Here is a 20,837-nt window from a genome sequence, read left to right as displayed (position 1 = left end):
GAACGCATATGTAAAACGCAACGTAATTTTTTTTTTTAACTTATAAAAGTGATGAGGCGAAAACGATCGGATTTCCAACTTATTCAACATAGCTATGTTGAATACGTTGGAAATCGCGATTGTTGATCCTAAATAAAAATGTAAACCCCTCACCCTCCTTAATCCCCCCCCCAAGACTTACCAAAACTCCCTGGTGGTCCAGCGGAGAGTCAGCACGCCATTTCTGTATTCCTTTGCGAGGAGCACGTGACGCGGACGTCACGTGATTCCCCGTGCGTTCGCTCCGGGACCCTCGTTGGACACAACCGGAACCTTTGCGCGCGCCAATCCCGGATTTTAGCGGATACACGCGGCTACGCACGTATCTACTAAAATCCAGCGTACTTTTGTTTGCGCCTGATGCGCCAACAAAAGTACGCCAAATCGCGCTATTTGAAAATCTACCCCAATATTGATAAGGGTGGAGGATAGAGAAGATCCTTGGAGGACGCCATGAGGGAGTGGGAAGAGTTTTGATTCGCAGTTGTTTAGTCGCACTTTATATGATCTGTTAGATAAGTAGGATTTGAACCATTTGAGGGTTTTGTCGCCGAGTCCGATTTCTGTTAGCTGTGATAGTAGAGTTGTGATTGATGGTATCGAATGCGGCAGAGATGTCCAGTAGTATTAGGAGGTAGGAGTGTCCAGCATCAAGGCCTCTCAGGTTGGTGTCTGTGAGGGATAGTAGTAGGGTTTCAGTGCTGAGTGATTTCTTGAATTTGTGTTGAAAGGGGAAGAGGATTTTGTGTGTTTCGAGGTGTTCCGAGAGTTGGCGGTTGACAATTTTTTCTAGGATCTTCGAAATGAAGGAGAGGTTTGAGATGGGTCTGTAGTTTGCAGGGTCGGAAGGATTCAGTTATGCTTTTTTTAGAATGGGTTTGATTACGGCACATCAGGATAGATTCTCTTCTAGAATCCAACCGGATCTCCCCCTTTGTTTGACACCTCTCGTTTATCCATTCCCCACAAAGTTGAACTTCCTTGTGTGTAATCGTTCCCTTATTGCATCGCATTTATTCTCTCCTTTTGCTCCCTGTCCACAACCTTGTTCAATTGTTCTCAATTTAAATCAGTGTCGAGTTATTATTTAATGGGGTAAAGCCTCAGACCTGCACTTATGGTCCCGAGCAATTTCCTGTTCAATTGTTAAAGTTTTATACTAATAATAACTGTTTTAATCGTTATATGTAAAGTTTTTGTAGACTCACTTTCTAACTGTTTCATTCCTGTTTCTTGTAAAGCCGAGGGCAGTTTGTAAACCCCGGCCGATTAGCCATTCTATGTAAACCGGATTGATTTGTATCTCATACAGGAATTTCGGTATATAAAAATAAATAAATAAATAAATAGCAGTCAAATTAACAGGATAAGAAAACTTATACTTTTCTGAATGTAATCTGAAATTTATTTCTCTGAACGGGTTCTCTTGTTCTTAGTAATTTCTGTTAAGAGATAAATGACATTTTTTACTGTGAAGTGTTACTAGATGTTTTTTGAACATTGCCATTTCATGCTGTATTTTTAAGTGCTAATTTTACTTGATTCACAATGATTCATGCTGAGTAATAATCCATTACCTTCTTAATTCTCTTGAATAAAATTAATTAATTTTTCCCAAAGTGTCATTTTCTTATTATTTTCGAGTTTTGAACTCATCTGGTCTTGATATCTGGTGAACTACTTTAATTAATTAATATCTAAAAGAAAAAACTTTGTTTGGCCTAAACCCCTCAAACACCTAAGACACCATGCAATGCAGAAGTTCCCTGCCAGGGTGGTTTATACAGGTTTTATATTTCATTTTCTGTTTTAGTAGACGCTTTATTGTATTCAGTAAAAGTAACCAGTAAGTGCAGGAGCAGAGTATTGTAAGCTATCAGTTTAGTTTTAAAGTCAAGCCAAGTCAAGTAATAACTTATTCATGTCATGCCTTTCTAAGAAAACACTACAAAGAATGTTACTGAACCTATAATGGATACTTCAAATGCAATATGGAAAACAGAATGATTTATTATAGCAGACGTACAAATCGAATATAGTGATTTTACAGAAGCACATCACACATATCAGATGTAGTATGTGAAAAGAGGGAGTTTAGTTAAGAGGGGGTAGGGTTTAATTATGCATGCAGATTATATTTGGTTTATATTTGATTATGACAAATACTACGTCAAATAGACATGTTTCACTAGTTTTCTGAAGAATGGGACATCTGGGATGAGTCCCATGGTAGGTGGTAGGGTATTTCACATGTTTGGGGTTAATCCAGCAAAGGTCTTTCTTCTGGTGCTAGACTTGAAGCCTGATAGCAACACTGGATATACCAGAATTGGTACCGTTTTCAGTGCTCCCAGCAGCCATGGGTCCTCTGGGGTGCAGAGTGAGGAGGGAGGGTTTGGTGTGGAATTTTGGGTAGGATGGGGAAGGGTGGGGATTTGAAGAGGGATCAAAAGTATTTTGTCTTCTGAATTTGAGGTAAGGTAGGGATGCGATGTCTCTTTGTACCAATTGACCTGAATTATTTAATTAATCTTTCTTTTTATGTCTGTGATCAGTTTGAGTGATTTAGAAGAGTAGGTGATAGGGGCTGAGTCTATAGTCCTGAAAGTCGTTTTTGGTTTTGCTTTTTTTTCACCACTTAACTGGTTATATTTTGAATATATCCAGTTAAGCTTAAAATTCTCCACATACACATTTGTATGAAACTGCAGACATAACTGGTTTAATTCAAATGTTGCTAGTTATATTTGGAAGTTATCCAGCAAATGTTACCCAAGTAACTTTAGGTGAGGATACTATTCATTTGGAGATCAATCTGAACCATAATCATTATCTCTTTATGCCAAGCAACCTGTGAGAGACAGGTTGCTTGGCTTAATGGATCTTAGTCTGACCAGCATGGCAATTCTTATGCACTACTTTTTTTTTATATAACATGAGTATAGACTGACAGACAGATGGACCAGCATTGATACTACGGATAATGGCACAAGTAAGAGATATCTAAAATGGAGACATCTAAAATTGAGCAAATTATCTTCACATCTACTCATAAAATGAATAGAGTAAAAGATATATCAGCCACATTTTGAAAATTATTGGCTAAATATAACAGAAATTATCTCTTCCAAGTCACAGGGAAAGAGTTTGCTCAATATTGGTGCAGAGTCACTCAGTGCACCCACAGACCTGGCACCTATAGTAAAATACACCTTTTGTAAGGTGTCTGTGCTGTGTCTCTTTGGTAAATTAGGCTATATCTTCATTCATTTAAATTTCCTAAGGTAGTATTTAGAGGAAAGGACGATTTTGCTCTCTGCTGAGGAGGACTGGTAAGTATTGGTAGCCGAGTAATATTGGGACTTAAGTTTAGAGAGAGGTGAAACTGTGGGGTAAACTAACTTCAAGTGTGTGTGTGTGTGTGTCAGAAAACGTAATTTATTTTAGTGTGTGTGTGTGTGTGTGTGTGCCTAATTTAAAAAAAAAAAAAGAAAAAAAGACCAGGGAACTAGGTAAGTTCGTCCCTAGTGTCTGTGTGTGTGCCTTTTAATTAAAAAGAAGACCAGTACTGAAGTGGTATGCACTAGTGCATGAACTCCGGTATATAAAAGCCTTTAAATAAATAAATAAATAATTCAGTCTCTGTGGTTTAGATGTGCAAAAATGTCAATTGTGGGAACTGATCTAATGAGAGGTGGAAAGAAAAGGGGAGGGAAATATGGTGTGAAGCATTACACTAGATGTTGAAAGCTGTTATTACCTCTTAGATTTGAATAAAGATATATTTAAAAAAAAGAGAAAACCGGAAGCTAGATAATAATATTTTGTTTTTCTACTGTATGAGCGTGTACCTTTGATAAAGAAATGAAAGCCAGGAAATGGTAGATAACTTGCTTTGAAGAAGTGTTAGAGAGCTTGGTGATTTACTTATATAGGTGAAAAGTTGTCCCACAGGTGCAACAGAGAGGGTTATTGGCAAGCAAATGGAAGTGTGTACCATCAAAGGAGGGTGTTAGAACCAATTGTCCTTTGAAGTTCAATATATATTGCAGTCGCAGAGTTCAATAACCCTAATTCCGTAGGTAGTATTGAGAGGAGAGGAAGATTTTGCTGGCGGTTGAAGAGGATTGGTAAGTATTGCTAGATGGGTAATATTAGATTTACCATCTCTGTAAAAGGATATTTGCTTAGATTACTCCTGAGTCTAACCCCCTTGCACTCTCATCCCATGACCTCTCATTCTTGAGTCTCCTTTCCATTGAAAGAGGCCTACCTTCTCTGCCTGGAAATTTGGGAGGTTTTTAAATGTCTCTGTCATATTTCTTCCTCACCTTTCCTTTAGAGTATATATGTTTAGAACTTTAATTCTGTCTCTTGTGCTTTAGAATGATGATCACTGATCTTTTTGTTAACCACTCTCTGGAATGACTACAACGGATTTATACAATTTTGAAGGTATGTTCTACAGAATGGTACCCATTATTTCAAATGTATTTATATATTTAAAAACGTATATACCGCAAAGGAAAATTACTAAGCGGCTTACAATAAAATATTCATAAAACAAAACTAAAACATAAACAAGACACATTTAAGACATAAAGGGGCAGATTTTAAAAAAGTACGCACGTGCATACTTTTGTTTGCGCAACCAGAGCGAACAAAAGTACGCCGGATTTTAAAAGATACGCGCATAGCTGCACGTATCTTTTAAAATCCTGGATTGGCGCGTGCAAGGCTGTGTAAAATCGGCAGCCTGTGCGTGATGAGCCGCGCAACCTGCCTCCATTCACTCCGAGGCCGCACCGAAATCGGAGCGGCCTTGGAGAGAACTTTTTTTTTGTCCCCCCCCCCACCTTTCCCTCCCTTCCCCTATCTAACCCACCCCCAGCCCTAACTAAATCCCCCTCCCCAACTTATTTCGTTGAGTCACGCTTGCTTCTGGCAGGCGTAACTTGCGCGTGTCGCCGGCTCCCTGCCCCGGCACAGGCCGCTGTACCAGAGCACTCGCCCCACCCCCGGTCCGCCGTCACGCCCCCGGACACGCCCTGAATGCAGCGCCACCCCGACAAGCCCCCCGACACCCCCCCAACATGCCTCCCAAGCAAAGCCCCGGGATTTACTCGTGCCCCGGGGCTTTGTGCGCGCCGACGGCCTATGCAAAATAGGCGCACCGGCGCGTGGGCTTTTAAAATCTACCCCAAAATACCTAATATTAGCTGACTACATTCATAGTCATTTTTGGTCCATAATTAGTACTGGCCTTCTATTCTTATACGTCAGTGCCCATCATAAAATCTGTTGCCTGCTTATGTTCACATTAAGCATGAGCCTGAGAAAAAAGAATGGTCATTAGGAGTTTTCTAAATTTTAATAGAGAGGACTGTTACTTTAGACTTTGAGGGAGAGAATTCCACATTACAGAGCCCTGCACATAGAATAATCTCTCACGAGATTCGTCAAGGTGAACAATGTTAGGAGATGGAACATTCAAAAGCATTTCATTCACAGATCTTAAGGTTCGTGACTGACAGTATAGTTTCAGAGCCACATTAAAACTTGCAGGAACAATACCATTCAAACCTTTAAAAACTAACATTAGTATCTTAAAGGAGATCCTCCATTTAACAGGAAGCTAATGTAAACTCTTTAGAATGGGTGAGATATGATCACACATCAGTGTCCCACTAATTATCCTGGCAGCAGTATTTTGGGCATACTGCAATGCTTTCAAAGATTTTAGGTGAAAACTCAAGTACAAGGCATTACAGTAGTCCAGAGAGGACAGGGCAAGAGAATGGGTGACAGTTCTTAAATTAGACTCGCTTAAGAAAGGCTGCAATTTTTGGAGCATATGAAGTTTGAAAATACCTCTTTCACAAGTCTTGAAATGTGAGGCTTTAAAGATAAGGTGGAATCCATAATAAAACCGAGATTCCTTGTCTCAGCCATTACTGAGATTTCAACACCATCCAAAATCAAAGATTTTGGTACCCTCTTATCAGGGCATGTGATGATACACCATGGACCCATTCAAGTATAATATTATCTTCCTTTTTCTACTGAACTTTTCTCTCCTTATGCATCCAAACAACTTTCTGGCTTTGGTTGTCATTTCATCCACCTGTTTGGCCACCTTAAGATCATCAAACATGATCACTCCTAGGGGAAACACTCTCTAGAGATTTCCTGAGAACCCAACGGGAATTCTTCCCTCAGATATCAGCTGCCATTGTATAATGTGACGATGCTCCACTCTGCCTGGGTCAATGACGTCATCAAGAAGGGCCTGACTTCCTTCTAAACTTTTCAGGCCTTTGCCAGATTAATGGGGAGCCCTCTCTGGAGATTACCTGGAAGACCATTGGGGAATTCTTTCCTCAATTACCATCTGCCAGCGTATACCGCTACAACGCTCCTTCCCGCCCTGGTGGTTGATGTTATCAAGAAGAGCCTGACTTCCTTTTTAAAATCTTTAGGCCTCTAGCACGCGGGCGTCTGTGCACTGCCAAAGCCACACACACCAAAGGGGCATATGGTTTTGCCCGATGGTGAGAAAGTGGAAACACTGAGAGGAGAGGATCACCTTGCTGGTGGCTGAAAGGAATCAGTAAGTTTTTGCTTGGGACATTGACATTGACTTTTTAAAAAGTATTGGGGCAAAGTTAACTATTTGGGAATATTATTTAGTGTGTTTGTGTGTTTGTGCCTTTAATAGTCAGGCAGTGAATAAACAAGTTAGACTGTTTGCATTTTTTAAATAGTCAGTCAATAGGGTAGCAGTAGGTAGGCAGTGAATACACAAGTTAGACTGTATTTAGTCAATAAGGTAGCAGTAGGTAGTGTGTTTATTTTTAAAAGTCTGCAGATCTAAGTGTTCTCCAGACTTTTAAAGAGCTGAGTGTTTTATTAAATAATAACTGAGTGCATTGTATTGAAAAACAAAAAAAAAACCACAAAAAAAAAAACCCCACAAAAAAGTAGCCAGAAGCTAGAAATAAGCTAGGAGCAGTATATACCAAAGTAAAAAAGTTGAATAGTTCAGCTCAGTTACTCACCTTGGAAAGGTGTTGAGGTTGTGTGATTAGGTTTGAATAGGGAACAACATTTGTTAATCAAGGGAGCTGTGAGTCACTCAGGCTGACTAACTAAGTGTGAAGATTGTGTGTTTGTGAATAGGTATTATTGTGTGTTTGTGAATAGGTGCTATTCTTTGTTAATCAGCACAGCAGTGAGTCACTCAGGAAATCTAACTGAAAGGTCACGCAGGAAATCTAACTGAAAGGTCACTCAGGAAATCTAACTGAAGTGTACATCTCCTAAGGGATTGTTTTGCACTAATTTACTTTAGAAGCACATTATAAATTAGAAGGAAAGAGCTCAGTAACCCACATTCCAGTGGAAACACTGAAAGGAGAGGATCACCTTGCTGGTGGCTGAAAGGAATCAGTAAGTTTTTGCTTGGGACATTGACATTGACTTTTTTAAAAGTATTGGGGCAAAGTTAACTATTTGGGAATATTATTTAGTGTGTTTGTGTGTTTGTGCCTTTAATAGTCAGGCAGTGAATAAACAAGTTAGACTGTTTGCATTTTTTAAATAGTCAGTCAATAAGGTAGCAGTAGGTAGGCAGTGAATACACAAGTTAGACTGTTTGTATTTAGTCAGTCAATAAGGTAGCAGTAGGTAGTGTGTTTATTTTTTAAAAGTCTGCAGATCTAAGTGTTCTCCAGACTTTTAAAGAGCTGAGTGTTTTATTTAATAATAACTGAGTGCATTGTATTGAAAAACAAAAAAAAACCCACAAAAAAAAACCACAAAAAAGTAGCCAGAAGCTAGAAATAAGCTAGGAGCAGTATATACAGACTTATGGTATCATTGCTTTCCGCTGCATGGCGACCGCCGTTGAGAAATCATTAAAGAGCAAAATACGGTTTCCTTCATTTTCTATCACCTGACGTTTTCAACACTCACGCATCAGCTGTACCTTATGCAGCCAGTTTAGAATACGCGTCAAGACAGACCATGGTCTATTATGTCCTTCCTGTAGAGGACCCTTCTGATGGGCACGCTCACAGCGTATTTGGCCCACTAAAGAAGTCAAGCCCAAATGACTAGGGAGCCAGTCCTCTATAAGATGATACCACTCTGGTTCTTTTACATTTTCTCGGATTCTGACCTATTTGATATTGTTCCTTCGATTTCTGTTCTCCTGATCATCTATCCGGTTCAGAAGTACGGCTTGCTGCTCCGTAAGTAGTTGAACCTGTCATTCTGCAGTTACCAGCCTGTCATCCTGATCACTAATCCTTTGCTCCACGCCGTCCATCCGTTTGACCTGTCCTTCCAAAGTCCCCTTTATATCATCTATCATAGTCTGCAGTCTGAGTCTCTCATCCAGCGCTCCTGAGACCCAAGACGAGATTTGCAGTAAAACATCCTCCGACACTGAGGTGAGCTGCTTCACACCCTCAGCATTGGTAGCCATTCTGTTTGCGGGAATTCCTCGCTCAGTGCAAGCACAAGAACTCCTATGGTGCATTCCTTGTTGTCCCCATGCTATGCCTTGCCAATACGCAACAATCTATCTGCTCTGGAAGGGCCTATCTTCTTTCAATTATATCCAGTCAAATCCATTGTTGCTTCAGTGTGTGATAAAAAAATTGAAAATAGAGAGAAATAACAGAGCTTAGTGTGCAGTCCGCAGGCGATAATGCTAGTTGATCAAAGCAGTTTGCACTGACCCTTGGTAGAATCAGCAGGGATGCCAGCGTTTGTGAGAATTACCAGATAGAGTTGTGCAGTCCGCAGGCAAAACACTAGTTGATCAAAGCAGCTTGCACTTACACTCTGCAGAATCAGCAGGGATGCCAACGTGGGTGAGAATTGCCAGATAGAGGGAGGAGGGGCTGTGCTCACTGTATTGCCATCAAGCAAGGAGATCCAGGAGAACTAGGAGACTGCATCTTCAAAAATTATTGCCTAACTCGGCTAACCCCTCCGAGACTGATGATACCGAGGCAGCAAGCCAGGACCCGGGGATCAGAGATGTAAACGAGATTAGATAGCCGCCATCTTGGCCACGTGGCTGGTATTAGGAACTGGCTCTGCGTTCTGGGTCCCTCGCCGTTGCAGCCCCGATCTTCTGCTGCCCCAACTCTCCCAGGACAGTCCGCCTGCCTCACAAATCGTTTTCACGTTACCCCTACAAGCGCCTCCCGAATCTTTGCCGCAAATGGGGATTATTTCTTACTGGTTTGCCGGGCTGGCGCCATTTTGGGCATGTGAGATGGTGATCCAAGATGCGAGGTGCCTGCTATCCACTCCCGCGGCATCCAGCGTTCTGCGCTGCGGAATCAGGGACAGTGATATATGAGAGGTCCTACAGAGAAAGCCCGAGGAAATTCGCCGCCGTTTCAGCCCATTTTGGGGGGAGAAAGACAGAAGGGAACCACGGAACTCTCACTTCCGACTACCCTACAGATGAAGTCATCACCAGAAGTCCACAACAGATGATCTTAATGATAGGTTACAAATTTTAACTAATAGATCTGAAATGTAATTCTTGAGTTCCTTCAATACCCTAGGATGCATACCATCCAATCCAGGTGATTTGCTACTCTTTAGTTTATCATTCTGACCTACTACATCTTCCAGATTCAGAGTGATTTGGTTCACTTCATCTTACTCATCACCCTTGAAAACTATCTCCAGAACTGGTATCTCTCCAACATCCTCATTAGTAAAGACAGAAGCAAAGAATGCATATAGGGGTAGATTTTCAAAGGGGTACGCGCGTAACATACATGCGTACCCCCCGAAAACTTACCCCAAAACCCCCCCCTGCATGTGCCGAGCCTATTTTGCATAGGCTCGGTGGCGAGTGCAAGCCCCGGGACACACATAAGTCCCGGGGTTTGCATGGAGGGGCGTGTCGGGGGGCGTGCCGGGAGTGACGCGGCATTTCGGGGGCATGTCGGGAGTGATGAGGCATTTCGGGGGCGTGGTTCCAGCCCGGGGGCATTCCGGGGGCATGACAGCGGCCCCTGGACCAGTCCCCGGACCGGAAAATGGAGTGCGGCAGCCGGCCCAGCGCATGTAAAGTTACACCTGCTTCCAGCAGGCGTGACTTTCGGGATAGAGGTAGGGGGGAGGTTTAGATAGGGCCGGGAGGGTGGGTTAGGTAGGGGAAGGGAGGGGAAGGTGAGGGGAGGGCGAAGGAAAGTTCCCTCCGAGGCCGCTCCGATTTCAGAGCGGCCTCGGAGGGAACGGAGGCAGGCTGCGCAGCTCGGCGCGCACAGGCTGTTGATTTTTGGCAGCCTTGCGCGTGCCGACCATGGATTTTAATGGATACGCGCGGCTACGCGCGTATCTATTGAAATCCCGCGTACTCTTGTTCGTGCCTGGTGCGCGAACAAAAGTACGCTTGTGCGCAGATTTATAAAATCTACCCCTTAGTCTTTCTGCAATGGCCTTCTCTTCCCTAAGAGCCCCTTTAACCCCTTGGTCTTCTAACAGTCCAATTCACAGGTTTCTTGCTTTGGATATATTTTTAAAATATTTTATTATGAGTTTTTGCCTCTATATCCAACTTAATTTCAAATTCTCTCTTAGTCTGTCTTATCAATGTTTTACACATAACTTGACAATGCTTATGCTTTTTCTATTTTCTTCAGATGGATCCTTCTTCGAATTTTTGAAGGATTTTTTTTTTACTAAAATATCCTCTTTCAACTCACTTTTTAACCATGTCGGTAATCATTTTGCCTTCCTTCCACCTTTCTTAATGCGTGGAATACATCTGGACTGTGCTTCTAGGATTGTATTTTTAAACAATGCTGCATTCCCGTAACTGCTATCATCTGCTGGTATAGCTGCTACGCGTCTATAGATGGAACTTGAAGGGTTAGATATCACTCTGCAAACCTTCAATTCCACTATTCAATCACTAAATTATTTGCTGTTTTATAAAAAAGCCGAAATTGGAGTGGCCTGGAAGGGAACTTCCCTTCCTCTTAACCTGACATTCCCACCCTCTACTCTAACCCCCCCAAAATTATTATCTTACCTTTTGTGCCTGCCATTGGGCAGGCACAAGTTGCGTGAGCCGGCACGCAATCCTCCGATACAGCGGCAATGGCCGCTCAGGCAGAGTCCTCTGGTCCCACCCCTGCCCCGCCCTGACTGCCTCGTCAGTAAATTCCTGGCACTTACACGTGTCCAGGGGCTTTACGCGGTTCACCAGGACTTTTTAAAATAGGTCCGGCGCTCATAAGGCCAGTTACGCTCGTAAATCCTTTTAAAATCCATCCCAGAATTTCTGTGCGCATCTCATTTCAATATGGGCCCTTTATTACATTCCATGGAGGTGCCTGGTTTTGTTGCGTTCCCTAATAAACTATGCGCCGATAACTAGTGCTAATTTCACTGTGGGTCTTATTACATCGGTCCCATTGTTGTATGATACATACATATCAGATGATACAGACATGTGCAGTAATTTTTATCTATATATATATTTCATTTTATTAAGAAGGTAATGGATTATTACTCAGCATGAATCATTGTGAATCAAGTAAAATTAGCACATAAAAATACAGCATGAAATGGCAATGTTCAAAAAACATCTAGTAACACTTCACAGTAAAAAATGTCATTTATCTCTTAACAGAAATTACTAAGAACAAGAGAACCCGTTCAGAGAAATAAATTTCAGATTACATTCAGAAAAGTATAAGTTTTCTTATCCTGTTAATTTGACTGCTATTTATTTATTTATTTATTTATTAATTTTTATATACCGAAATTCCTGTATGAGATACAAATCAATCCGGTTTACATAGAACGGCTAATTGGCCGGGGTTAACAAACTGCCCTCGGCTTTACAAGAAACAGGAATGAAACAGTTAGAAAGTGAGTCTACAAAAACTTTACATATAACGATTAAAACAGTTATTATTAGTATAAAACTTTAACAATTGAACAGGAAATTGCTCGGGACCATAAGTGCAGGTCTGAGGCTTTACCCCATTAAATATTAACTCGACACTGATTTAAATTGAGAACAATTGAACAAGGTTGTGGACAGGGAGCAAAAGGAGAGAATAAATGCGATGCAATAAGGGAACGATTACACACAAGGAAGTTCAACTTTGTGGGGAATGGATAAACGAGAGGTGTCAAACAAAGGGGGAGATCCGGTTGGATTCTAGAAGAGAATCTATCCTGATGTGCCGTAATCAAACCCATTCTAAAAAAAGCATAACTGAATCCTTCCGACCCTGCAAACTACAGACCCATCTCAAACTTCTCCTTCATTTCGAAGATCCTAGAAAAAATTGTCAACCGCCAACTCTCGGAACACCTCGAAACACACAAAATCTTCTTCCCCTTTCAACACAAATTCAAGAAATCACACAGCACTGAAACCCTACTACTATCCCTCACAGACACCACCCTGAGAGGTCTTGATGCTGGACACTCCTACCTCCTAATACTACTGGACATCTCTGCCACATTCGATACCATCAATCACAACTCTACTATCACAGCTAACAGAAATCGGACTCGGCGACAAAACCCTCAAATGGTTCAAATCCTACTTATCTAACAGATCATATAAAGTGCGACTAAACAACTGCGAATCGAAACTCTTCCCACTCCCTCATGGCGTCCTCCAAGGATCTTCCCTATCCTCCACCCTTATCAATATTATGCACTATATTCAGTTCTAAGGACTAAACCTTTGGGTGTCTTGTTTTTCAGATATTAAAACTTTCAGGTAAGTATTCTGCTCTTTTCTTTACTACACTCTGTGTATATTTCTAATGTTTGTGTATGTTTACTTTCTATTTATTTCTAATTCTGTGTTTCTCTTATTTAATTTTTGATTTACAAATGTCTCTGTTAGATTGAGTGTGCACATTGCTTTTTTCCCTCAAAGCGGCAGCTTGGAAGTAGAGTTAGAGAGTGCTGTTAGCGAGTGGAGAATCTACTAGCACCAGAGATAAAGAGAAGCTTTCACTGATTGAATCTGGAACTTGTTATTGATGCTAGCGAGCAGGAGCAGGAAGTCTCTCATAACTCTTGATCCCTTAGTCTTTTCTATTATAGATGGTATCTCTATCCTGACTTTATGAAATTAAAGAGATACAAGCTGTCATTTCTCTGGGTATCTTCTGCCAGATAAAAGTTACCATTTTGCGGGGTACATTTGTGCACGCTACCTGGACCGCCACTACGCGCCCGCACCCACTCCCAGACTACCACCACGCCCCCTGCCCCGCCCCAGACAACCCATTTTTAAAAGCCCCTGGACATACACGCATCCAGCAGCTTGCGCGTGCCACTGAGCCTATGCAAAATAGGTTCGGCGTGCGCAGGGGTAGGTTTTCGGGGATTATGCGAGTATCTTATGGGCGTAACCCTTTGAAAATCCACCCCTCTAAATCTAAAATAAAATTACTTTGATTAACTCAGAAAGTAATTCTTGTATTTTAAGGGTACACAAATACTGGGGCAGATTTTATAAAAATACGCGTGCGCGTACTTTTGTTCGTGCACCAGGTGCAGACAAAAGTACGCCGGATTTCAATAGATATGCACGTAGCCACATGTATCTGTTAAAATCCGGGGTCAGCGCGCTCAAGGCTGTCCAAAATCGGCAGCCTGTGCATACCGAGCCTCGCTGCCTGCCTCTGTTCCCTCCGAGGTCGCTCCGAAATCAGAGTGGCCTCAGAAGGAACTTTCCTTCCACCCCCCCCACCCCCCCGCACCTTCCCCTCCCTTCCCCTACCTAACCCACCCCCCCCCCCCCGAGCCCTATCTAAACCCCCCTACCTTTGTTGCAAAAATTACGCCTGCCCCAGTCTGGCTGCCGGCGCGCCATGTTCCAGTCCGGGGGCTGGTCTGGAGGCCGTGGCCACGCCCCGGGCTGGAACCACGTCTGCAGCCCCACCCCTGGAATGCCCACGATGACGCGCCAGCCGCGACACGCCCCCCCAGGAAAGCCCCAGGACCTACGCGCGTCCTGGGTCTTTGCGCGCGCCGGCAGCCTATGCAACATAGGCTACCGGCGCGTGCAGGGGGGTTTGGGGTAGGTTTTCGGGGGTGTTCATGAAGAAGAAATCCTTTTGCATTTAGCTTTATTAGAATATTGTATTCCAATTAAATGCCCCCTTGTGTTCAGGTCTGGCCTGACCAGAATAATGTAGCACTTGGGGATGAATATACAGCCCAGCAGTCCATAACTAGAAGCCAGGATGGCAAAGATCTCCACTGCCACCATGTATTGGCCTTTGGTGCTCAGGTACGCTGGGATGAAGGAGACCCAAACACAGCAGAACACCAGCATGCTGAACGTGATGAACTGGGCCTCATTAAAGCTATCAGGCAACTTCCTTGCTAGGAAAGCCACAATGAAACTTAGGAGAGCCAAGAAGCCCATGTACCCAATCACACTATAAAATGCTATGGTGGATCCCTCGTTACACTGTAGTATTATCTTTCCAGGTTCAGACTGTGAGTCATAGTCTGGGAATGGAGGAGATATAAGCAGCCATGCAATGCATATCAGAACTTCACCCAAGGAGCAAAGAAGGACTAGAGAGCTGGAGACTCTTGTTCCTACCCATTTCCTTAACTTGCTGCTAGGCTTGGTGGCACTGAAGGCAATGACTACGGTAATGGTTTTTGCCAGCACTGAAGAAACTGCAATTGTAAAAATGATCCCAAAAGCAACTTGTCGAAGTAGACAGGTCACCTTTCCAGGATGCCCCATGAATACCAAAGAGCAGAGGAAGGACAGCATGAGGGAGAGGAGGAGGATGTAGCTGAGATCTCGGTTATTGGCTTTCACTATGGGTGTGTCTTGGTATTTAATAAAGATTGCTAGCACTAGGGCAGTTATGATTGAAAAGAGAATAGCAATGGAAGTCAAAGCTGCACCCAAGGGATCCCCATAGGACAAAAAGTCTATGACTCTTGGGAGGCAGTCATCCTTCTTCTCACTGGGCCATCGATCTTCAGGGCACTTCAGACAATTATCTGCATCTATAGAAAACAACATATTTAAACTTATTTCCATACACATTTTTATTCCAACTTTTCAGAATTTTTAAAGAAAATCTACAATTTTTAATAATATATCCATATTATGTTAATTGTTTCATGTAAAATAAGGCAGACCCTGCCCTATTCACCGAGTTATATGTAAACTGATGTGATATCTCGATCGAATGTCGGTATATAAAAGCAAATAAATAAATAAATAAATAAATAAATAAATATGTAAATGTAAGGAAATTTTAAATATATTATTTTCTTTTTATTTATATTTTTTTAAATAATAAATCCCACTATATATACAGTACTAGACAGCTTACAATAAAAATGTACACGATCAACTCTTTTTGTATCTGTCGATCAATCTTTCTGTTTATCTATTCATGCTTTCATTCCTTGTCATACCCTTGTTTCAGAGGAGTTATGCTTTAATTCATTTCCAATATATTACATTTTACAAACTGGCTGATTCTGAGATGTTACATCAAACATAAGGAAACAGCTGCTGATTCCCGATGAAGACTGGCCCGGGGATTCGCTGCCCAGGCCGGCCCAGGAGATACCACGTGGTCTGCCGAGCACGGCTCTGTCACGGCCGCGCTCGGCAGACCACGTGACTAGTGCGACCGGCCCACCGGGGGATGCCCGATTCCCCGATAGGCCAATCCTCCCCTGTAAGAAAACAAGCAAATATATAAATATTATTTATTAAAATGATTATGAAAGCCCTGCATTTGTAAGTATATATTCCAAATTATTGCACTGGGGGTCAAATTCTGTCCTCTGCACCTGTGTTTGCCCTTTAATGGAATTGAAATTGTGGTCTCAACAGGTCATCCTGTCAGCAGTGTGACTTAGTTGTCTCCATCCAGACCCTGTCTCTATGAGTGAGGTCGGTGTATTGTAAGTGTACTGGACGTGTTTGATTATTAACAAATCTCCTGTGCCCATGTAACAGAGGAGGATTAAAATCAGCTCAGGGCTGAGAGAGCAGGTATCTCTTTTCACAGAGGGAACGTGATGAACCTAATCTTTATTTATTTAATGCCACTGAATTCTGCTACATCTGACAGAAACTAATCAATGCAGATTACAAAATTATGAGCAAAATCACATCACATTAAAACATAATAACAAATGCAACAAATCTAGTAGACCAGTAAAACAGAAATCTAAAGCTTTACAGGGATGGCCAAGTGAGTGAGGACAGGATTCAAAGCATTGGGTTTCTATAGGAGAGGAGGAGAAGGATTTGGGGAGAGAACGTCCTTGACTTTCAAAAGATTGGAGTCTAAAGGGGGTCTTACAGAGCTGAGATGTCAGGAGATGTGAGAAAAGGCAAAACCTGCTTTGTGCTTTGGAAAGTCTGCCAGAGTGAAACGGGAACCTTTGTGGAGAAGAGGATTTCCCTGGAGAGTTGGTGGACCGGTGTATTGGGAGGTGCTAGAGGAAGGGAACTGCTAGTGAAAATTCATCAGCTTTAGAGAGTGGTTCAGCTGCAATCAGTGCGAGACTAAAAGCAGGAGAGAGGAAGAACCTGGAGAAAAGAATTCATCTACCAAACAGGTACTGGGAAGGCCCAGGGTGCCCATTCCAAAGAGCTGACCTGTTTGGGGAAAGAAGTGTGGAATGGTGAATGAGTCTTGGGTTGTTGTTGTGACTTTGCTTCCTGATTTATGATTGAGGATGCTGCACTATTCAGAAGATTAGCTATGTTTTTGTCTTTTTCCTGCCTTCAGTCAGTAGAGATTTATAATTTGAATTAGAGCTGGTGTGGATGTCGTCTTTTTGGGGTCCTTGACAGGTGCGCAAGAAGAGCCCCCATGAGTACAAAATCCTAAGGACATTGAAGAGCACTCCCCACTCCCAAGAGCTGACTGGGACAGGGGCTGCATTTAGGAAATAATAACCTGGGGGTTTTTTTTCTGACCTTTTTTGTTGGAAAATTCTCCTTCAGAGCAAGGGATGCAGTCAAAGCAGCAGATTGGCTTCTGACTCTGAAGAGTTTTCCTGTATCCAGGAAGACAACTCTCAGAGCACACAGAGCGGGGTGTCTGTGGACAGAAAAGAATGGGAAATATACTCACACTGCATAGTTAGCAGTTGATTCTCTTTACAAGAAAAAGACATTTCCTTAAATCAATAAAATCCAAGCACAAAACAATAAGACATATTTCCAAACAATAAAATTGTTAAAATCCTTTCTCTTCAAGTCAATACATATAAAACTGTTAAAAATATACATTTAAAAGCCCATTTCTTCATAGAAGTCAGACGTGCCTGTATAACTGCTGTATAGGTTATAAATTATTCTAACATAGGCCTAGATTCATCAAAAAAAGGTAAATAAAGCTTGTGGGCTGCAATAAAAAATCGGCATGGTTAGATAAATTAAAGACACATCGCTCTGCTAATGTAATTATCATGACATGCGATTGTCTATTGCATCACGTAAACCACTAATAAGTCACACTTCTTTTTGCACATTGTGTGTCATTTTATGCATTGCACCTCATTTTCTGTATTGTGCTATATATTCTTTCTTTACATATACCGGCGTCCTGTAATATGGATTGGCCACTGTTGGAAATAGGATGCTGGGCTTGATAGAGCCTCGGACTGACACAGTATTGCAATTTCTTATGTTCTTAGGCATTTTTCTTGATTAACTGAGTGAGTTGTTCAGTATTCTCATCTGTTTTCCTTTACCTTTGTCTTTATCTGTGTGTGGGAGTTTTTGTGCGTTTTTCTAGTTTGTCTGTCTCTTTGTGCAAAGGAGTGGTGAAGAGTGGCGAGGATTGGAAGAGGGGTAGAAGTGAGCAGCAGAGAAGGAGTGGAGGAGTGGTGAGGAGTGGAGGAGTGGTGTGTTGAGGTGTATGCAGACGAGTACTGGGGAGTGGATGGTTCGTGGTAGTTGTGGAAAGAGAGGAGAGGTGAGGAGGAAAAGCAGGAGGGAGAATAGGATGGAGGAGAAGAGTAGGAGTGGTAAGAGCATGACAAGGATTAGAGATAGGAAGGAGGGAAAAGACAGGAGGAGCAGGAGGGGGAGGCAAGTGATTGAGGAAGGAAGACGACAGGGTACGGCTAGAGAGAATTAACAGAGGAGTAAGGATTTGTCAGGGTAAGTGCAATATGGAGGGCATGGGGAATAGGACTGAGAGTGAAAGGGGCAACCCAGTCCTGCAGCAGCCAGGCAGCAACTTGGCCATGACAATGGGCCTACAGGTTCCGCATGAAGGACAATGAGGAAATCATGTTGGCATTTCTTTGGAATTACCACCTTCTGTTTGGCAACTAGGCTGCGATGAACTCCAGGACTTCCAAAGGTCAGATATGTCAGACCATCACATCGGCCATACCCCGGCCCAGTGGTATCAAGAGGACCGGAGAGCAGGGTGCCCACCATTACAGGGACATAAACGTGCAGTAAAAGAACAATGTGGCAAGCAGGAACAAATGCATGCAGCAGACTGGAGAGGGGAGCCCCTTGCCCAAGTGTCCTGATGCCGATGGAGGAGCACTGATTCAATGGCTGGGACATGAAGAGTTTGAGGGGATGGACAAGACACTGGACACTTTGTGAGCCAGGGCCAGTAAGTCACATCACCTGTAAATGTCAAGTCTGCTACAGACGTCCACACTTTGTTGCATAGGATTCTCACATTGAATGATGCAAAGGGCACATCTTATGCAAAACAGTTCTTGTGCACTTCTTTTTTTTTTTTTTTTTATTTCTGCATTTCCAATTACATCTCAAGACAATACACTTGATTTGAAAATCTGTGGCGAAAAATATTTTTACATATCACATACAAATAAGAGAATGCTCAGAAGGTAATATCAACATCGTAAATAAATCACCACATCCAAGTCCACTATTAAGGAGGTATCAAGGTCACAATTTCAAGAAAAGTAAACTTGTTACTAAATATAGGCAATGCTGACTATATTGAGGACCTATGTGGTGAGTGATTCTTCAATCTGTCCATGACGGCTATTAGGCAATGGAGTAGATGTTATCTCACTCGACAGAAAAGTGGACAATTGAGAAGGTTGGGAAAAAACATAAGATGCATTCTGAAATTTTATCAAACATTTACATGGGAACTTTAGTGTGAAAAAAGCACCCAGTTCCAAGATTTTTGGTTTGAGTAACAAAAATTGCTTCCTCCTTTGTTTTGAAAAGTCTGGGAACACATGAATCTTCATGTTCAGTAAATGCTCCAGCCTGTGGCGAAAAAACATTCCAAGGACCTATTCCTTATCCAATTCCATCAAGAAGGAAACTATTAATGTGACAGGTGTAACCAGATTGTATGTGTATGAAGAATGTAATTTTAAAATAGCTGCAACATTTTCTATACATTGTGACAATGTGCTTCTAAGAAACCAGTTCTGGCTAGTTTACCTGACTCTCTTGTGAAACAAAGAACATCCTGTGTACGCACGAAAAGGAGCCACCACCCCCAAGGCTGGACCTGATTGGATTAGGAGTAACAAGTCCCATTGGTAACTGGAAAAAAGAAACACACCCAAGGAAGCTGACGATGCATTCTGATTGGACACAAGGAAAGGCTTAAAAAGTTGTGCACACAGCAGGAATGCTGAGTAGACTTGAAACTTATACCGTTGCTGTATCGCATGCTACTCCGAGGAACAAATTACCTTTTTTTCTCTCTCTCTTTTCTTTTTGTTCCTCTCTCCTTTTTGTCTTCTTGTCTTTTCATTAATAAAACTTGCTTTTTAGATTACCAACTGACTGCAGCTTCCTTACTCAGATCTACAAGATCTTTTTGGGTAGTTTCCAAAAGCGCTGATACATCCAAGGGAGATTTAACTATAGGTGAAAACTCCACTACTTCATTCATATCTCCAGAGCCCTTCTTAAATGGAGGTATTTAATATATGCAAGAAATAAGTGGCATAGCTTTCTCTGGAATCTTCAGATTTTCCATTAAATATCTCCTCCACATTTCTTTTGGGACCACAGTAGGATCCTTGGGGTAATTAATAAAATGTACATTTTTCCTCCTATATTGATTTTCTAAATTTTCCAGCTGGTAGGCGAGCATTTGATTTTCCTTTATAACATTTTGTTGCAAACTCATCAGTTTTCCCATCTCAGCCTTATTTAAATCACAATTCTTTTTTGTTTCAACCACTTCTTCCTCCACATAATTAATACGAGTATCCAGGATAGAAAAGTAATTAGATACAGAGTTAAATTGGCTAGCCAAATTCAAATTTTAAGCCTGTATAGCGTCCCATAAGGAGTCCAAAGTAATAGAAGTAGGTCTTACCAGTTCCACTGGTTGGCAAGCTACCTGTGGAAACACTAAATCTTCTCCTTGCCTTCTTACTCTGTCAACAGATGAAGCCTCCTCCTTTCCTGAATCCTTATTCGGCGCTATTTGAAAAAACGCCAAATCAGAAGGCACTGCAGCGTCTCCACGATCTCTCTCAGCCACTCTCCCTTAGGCTGGCCCAATGCATTTGCTTCAGCAGGGTTGGAGGGGGCACGCCGCTCCTCTGGGGAAAGAGAGATTGACAGCTCAGGGAGCGAACTGGCTTCTTCTGCTTGCCGGCTCTCCTCCAGCGAGCCCGCTCCTGGATTAAGTCCTCCACATAGGACATGGAAGTCCATTGGACCCCGAGCCTCCACAACCGACAATTGTATAGGTAAACCCCGCTCTCTGGCTCTTCTTTTTCTACCAGAGTGGGGCATTTTTGAAGCA

The 20,837-nt window shown here is 42.3% G+C and overlaps 1 protein-coding gene across 1 annotated transcript in view; it reads right to left on the bottom strand.

Annotated features, from left to right (window-relative positions):
- Nucleotides 1-4,277: 4,277 nt before the first annotated feature.
- The window catches only part of LOC115077493 (vomeronasal type-2 receptor 26-like), a gene marked incomplete at its 3' end in the record, with an annotated part of 38,317 nt that continues 21,757 nt past the window's right edge, over nt 4,278-20,837 (bottom strand). Inside the window, exons 5-7 of the mRNA XM_029579783.1 lie at nt 17,033-17,156; nt 14,214-15,090; nt 4,278-4,290 (exon numbers count right to left, since the gene is read on the bottom strand). Coding sequence (XP_029435643.1) covers nt 4,278-4,290; nt 14,214-15,090; nt 17,033-17,156 — 1,014 coding nt within the window. The remainder of the gene's footprint in view (nt 4,291-14,213; nt 15,091-17,032; nt 17,157-20,837) is intronic.

Source organism: Rhinatrema bivittatum, chromosome 16 (assembly GCF_901001135.1).
Source record: "Rhinatrema bivittatum chromosome 16, aRhiBiv1.1, whole genome shotgun sequence".
Lineage (NCBI taxonomy): Eukaryota > Metazoa > Chordata > Amphibia > Gymnophiona > Rhinatrematidae > Rhinatrema > Rhinatrema bivittatum.
This window is presented reverse-complemented; position numbering and strand designations above follow the sequence as displayed.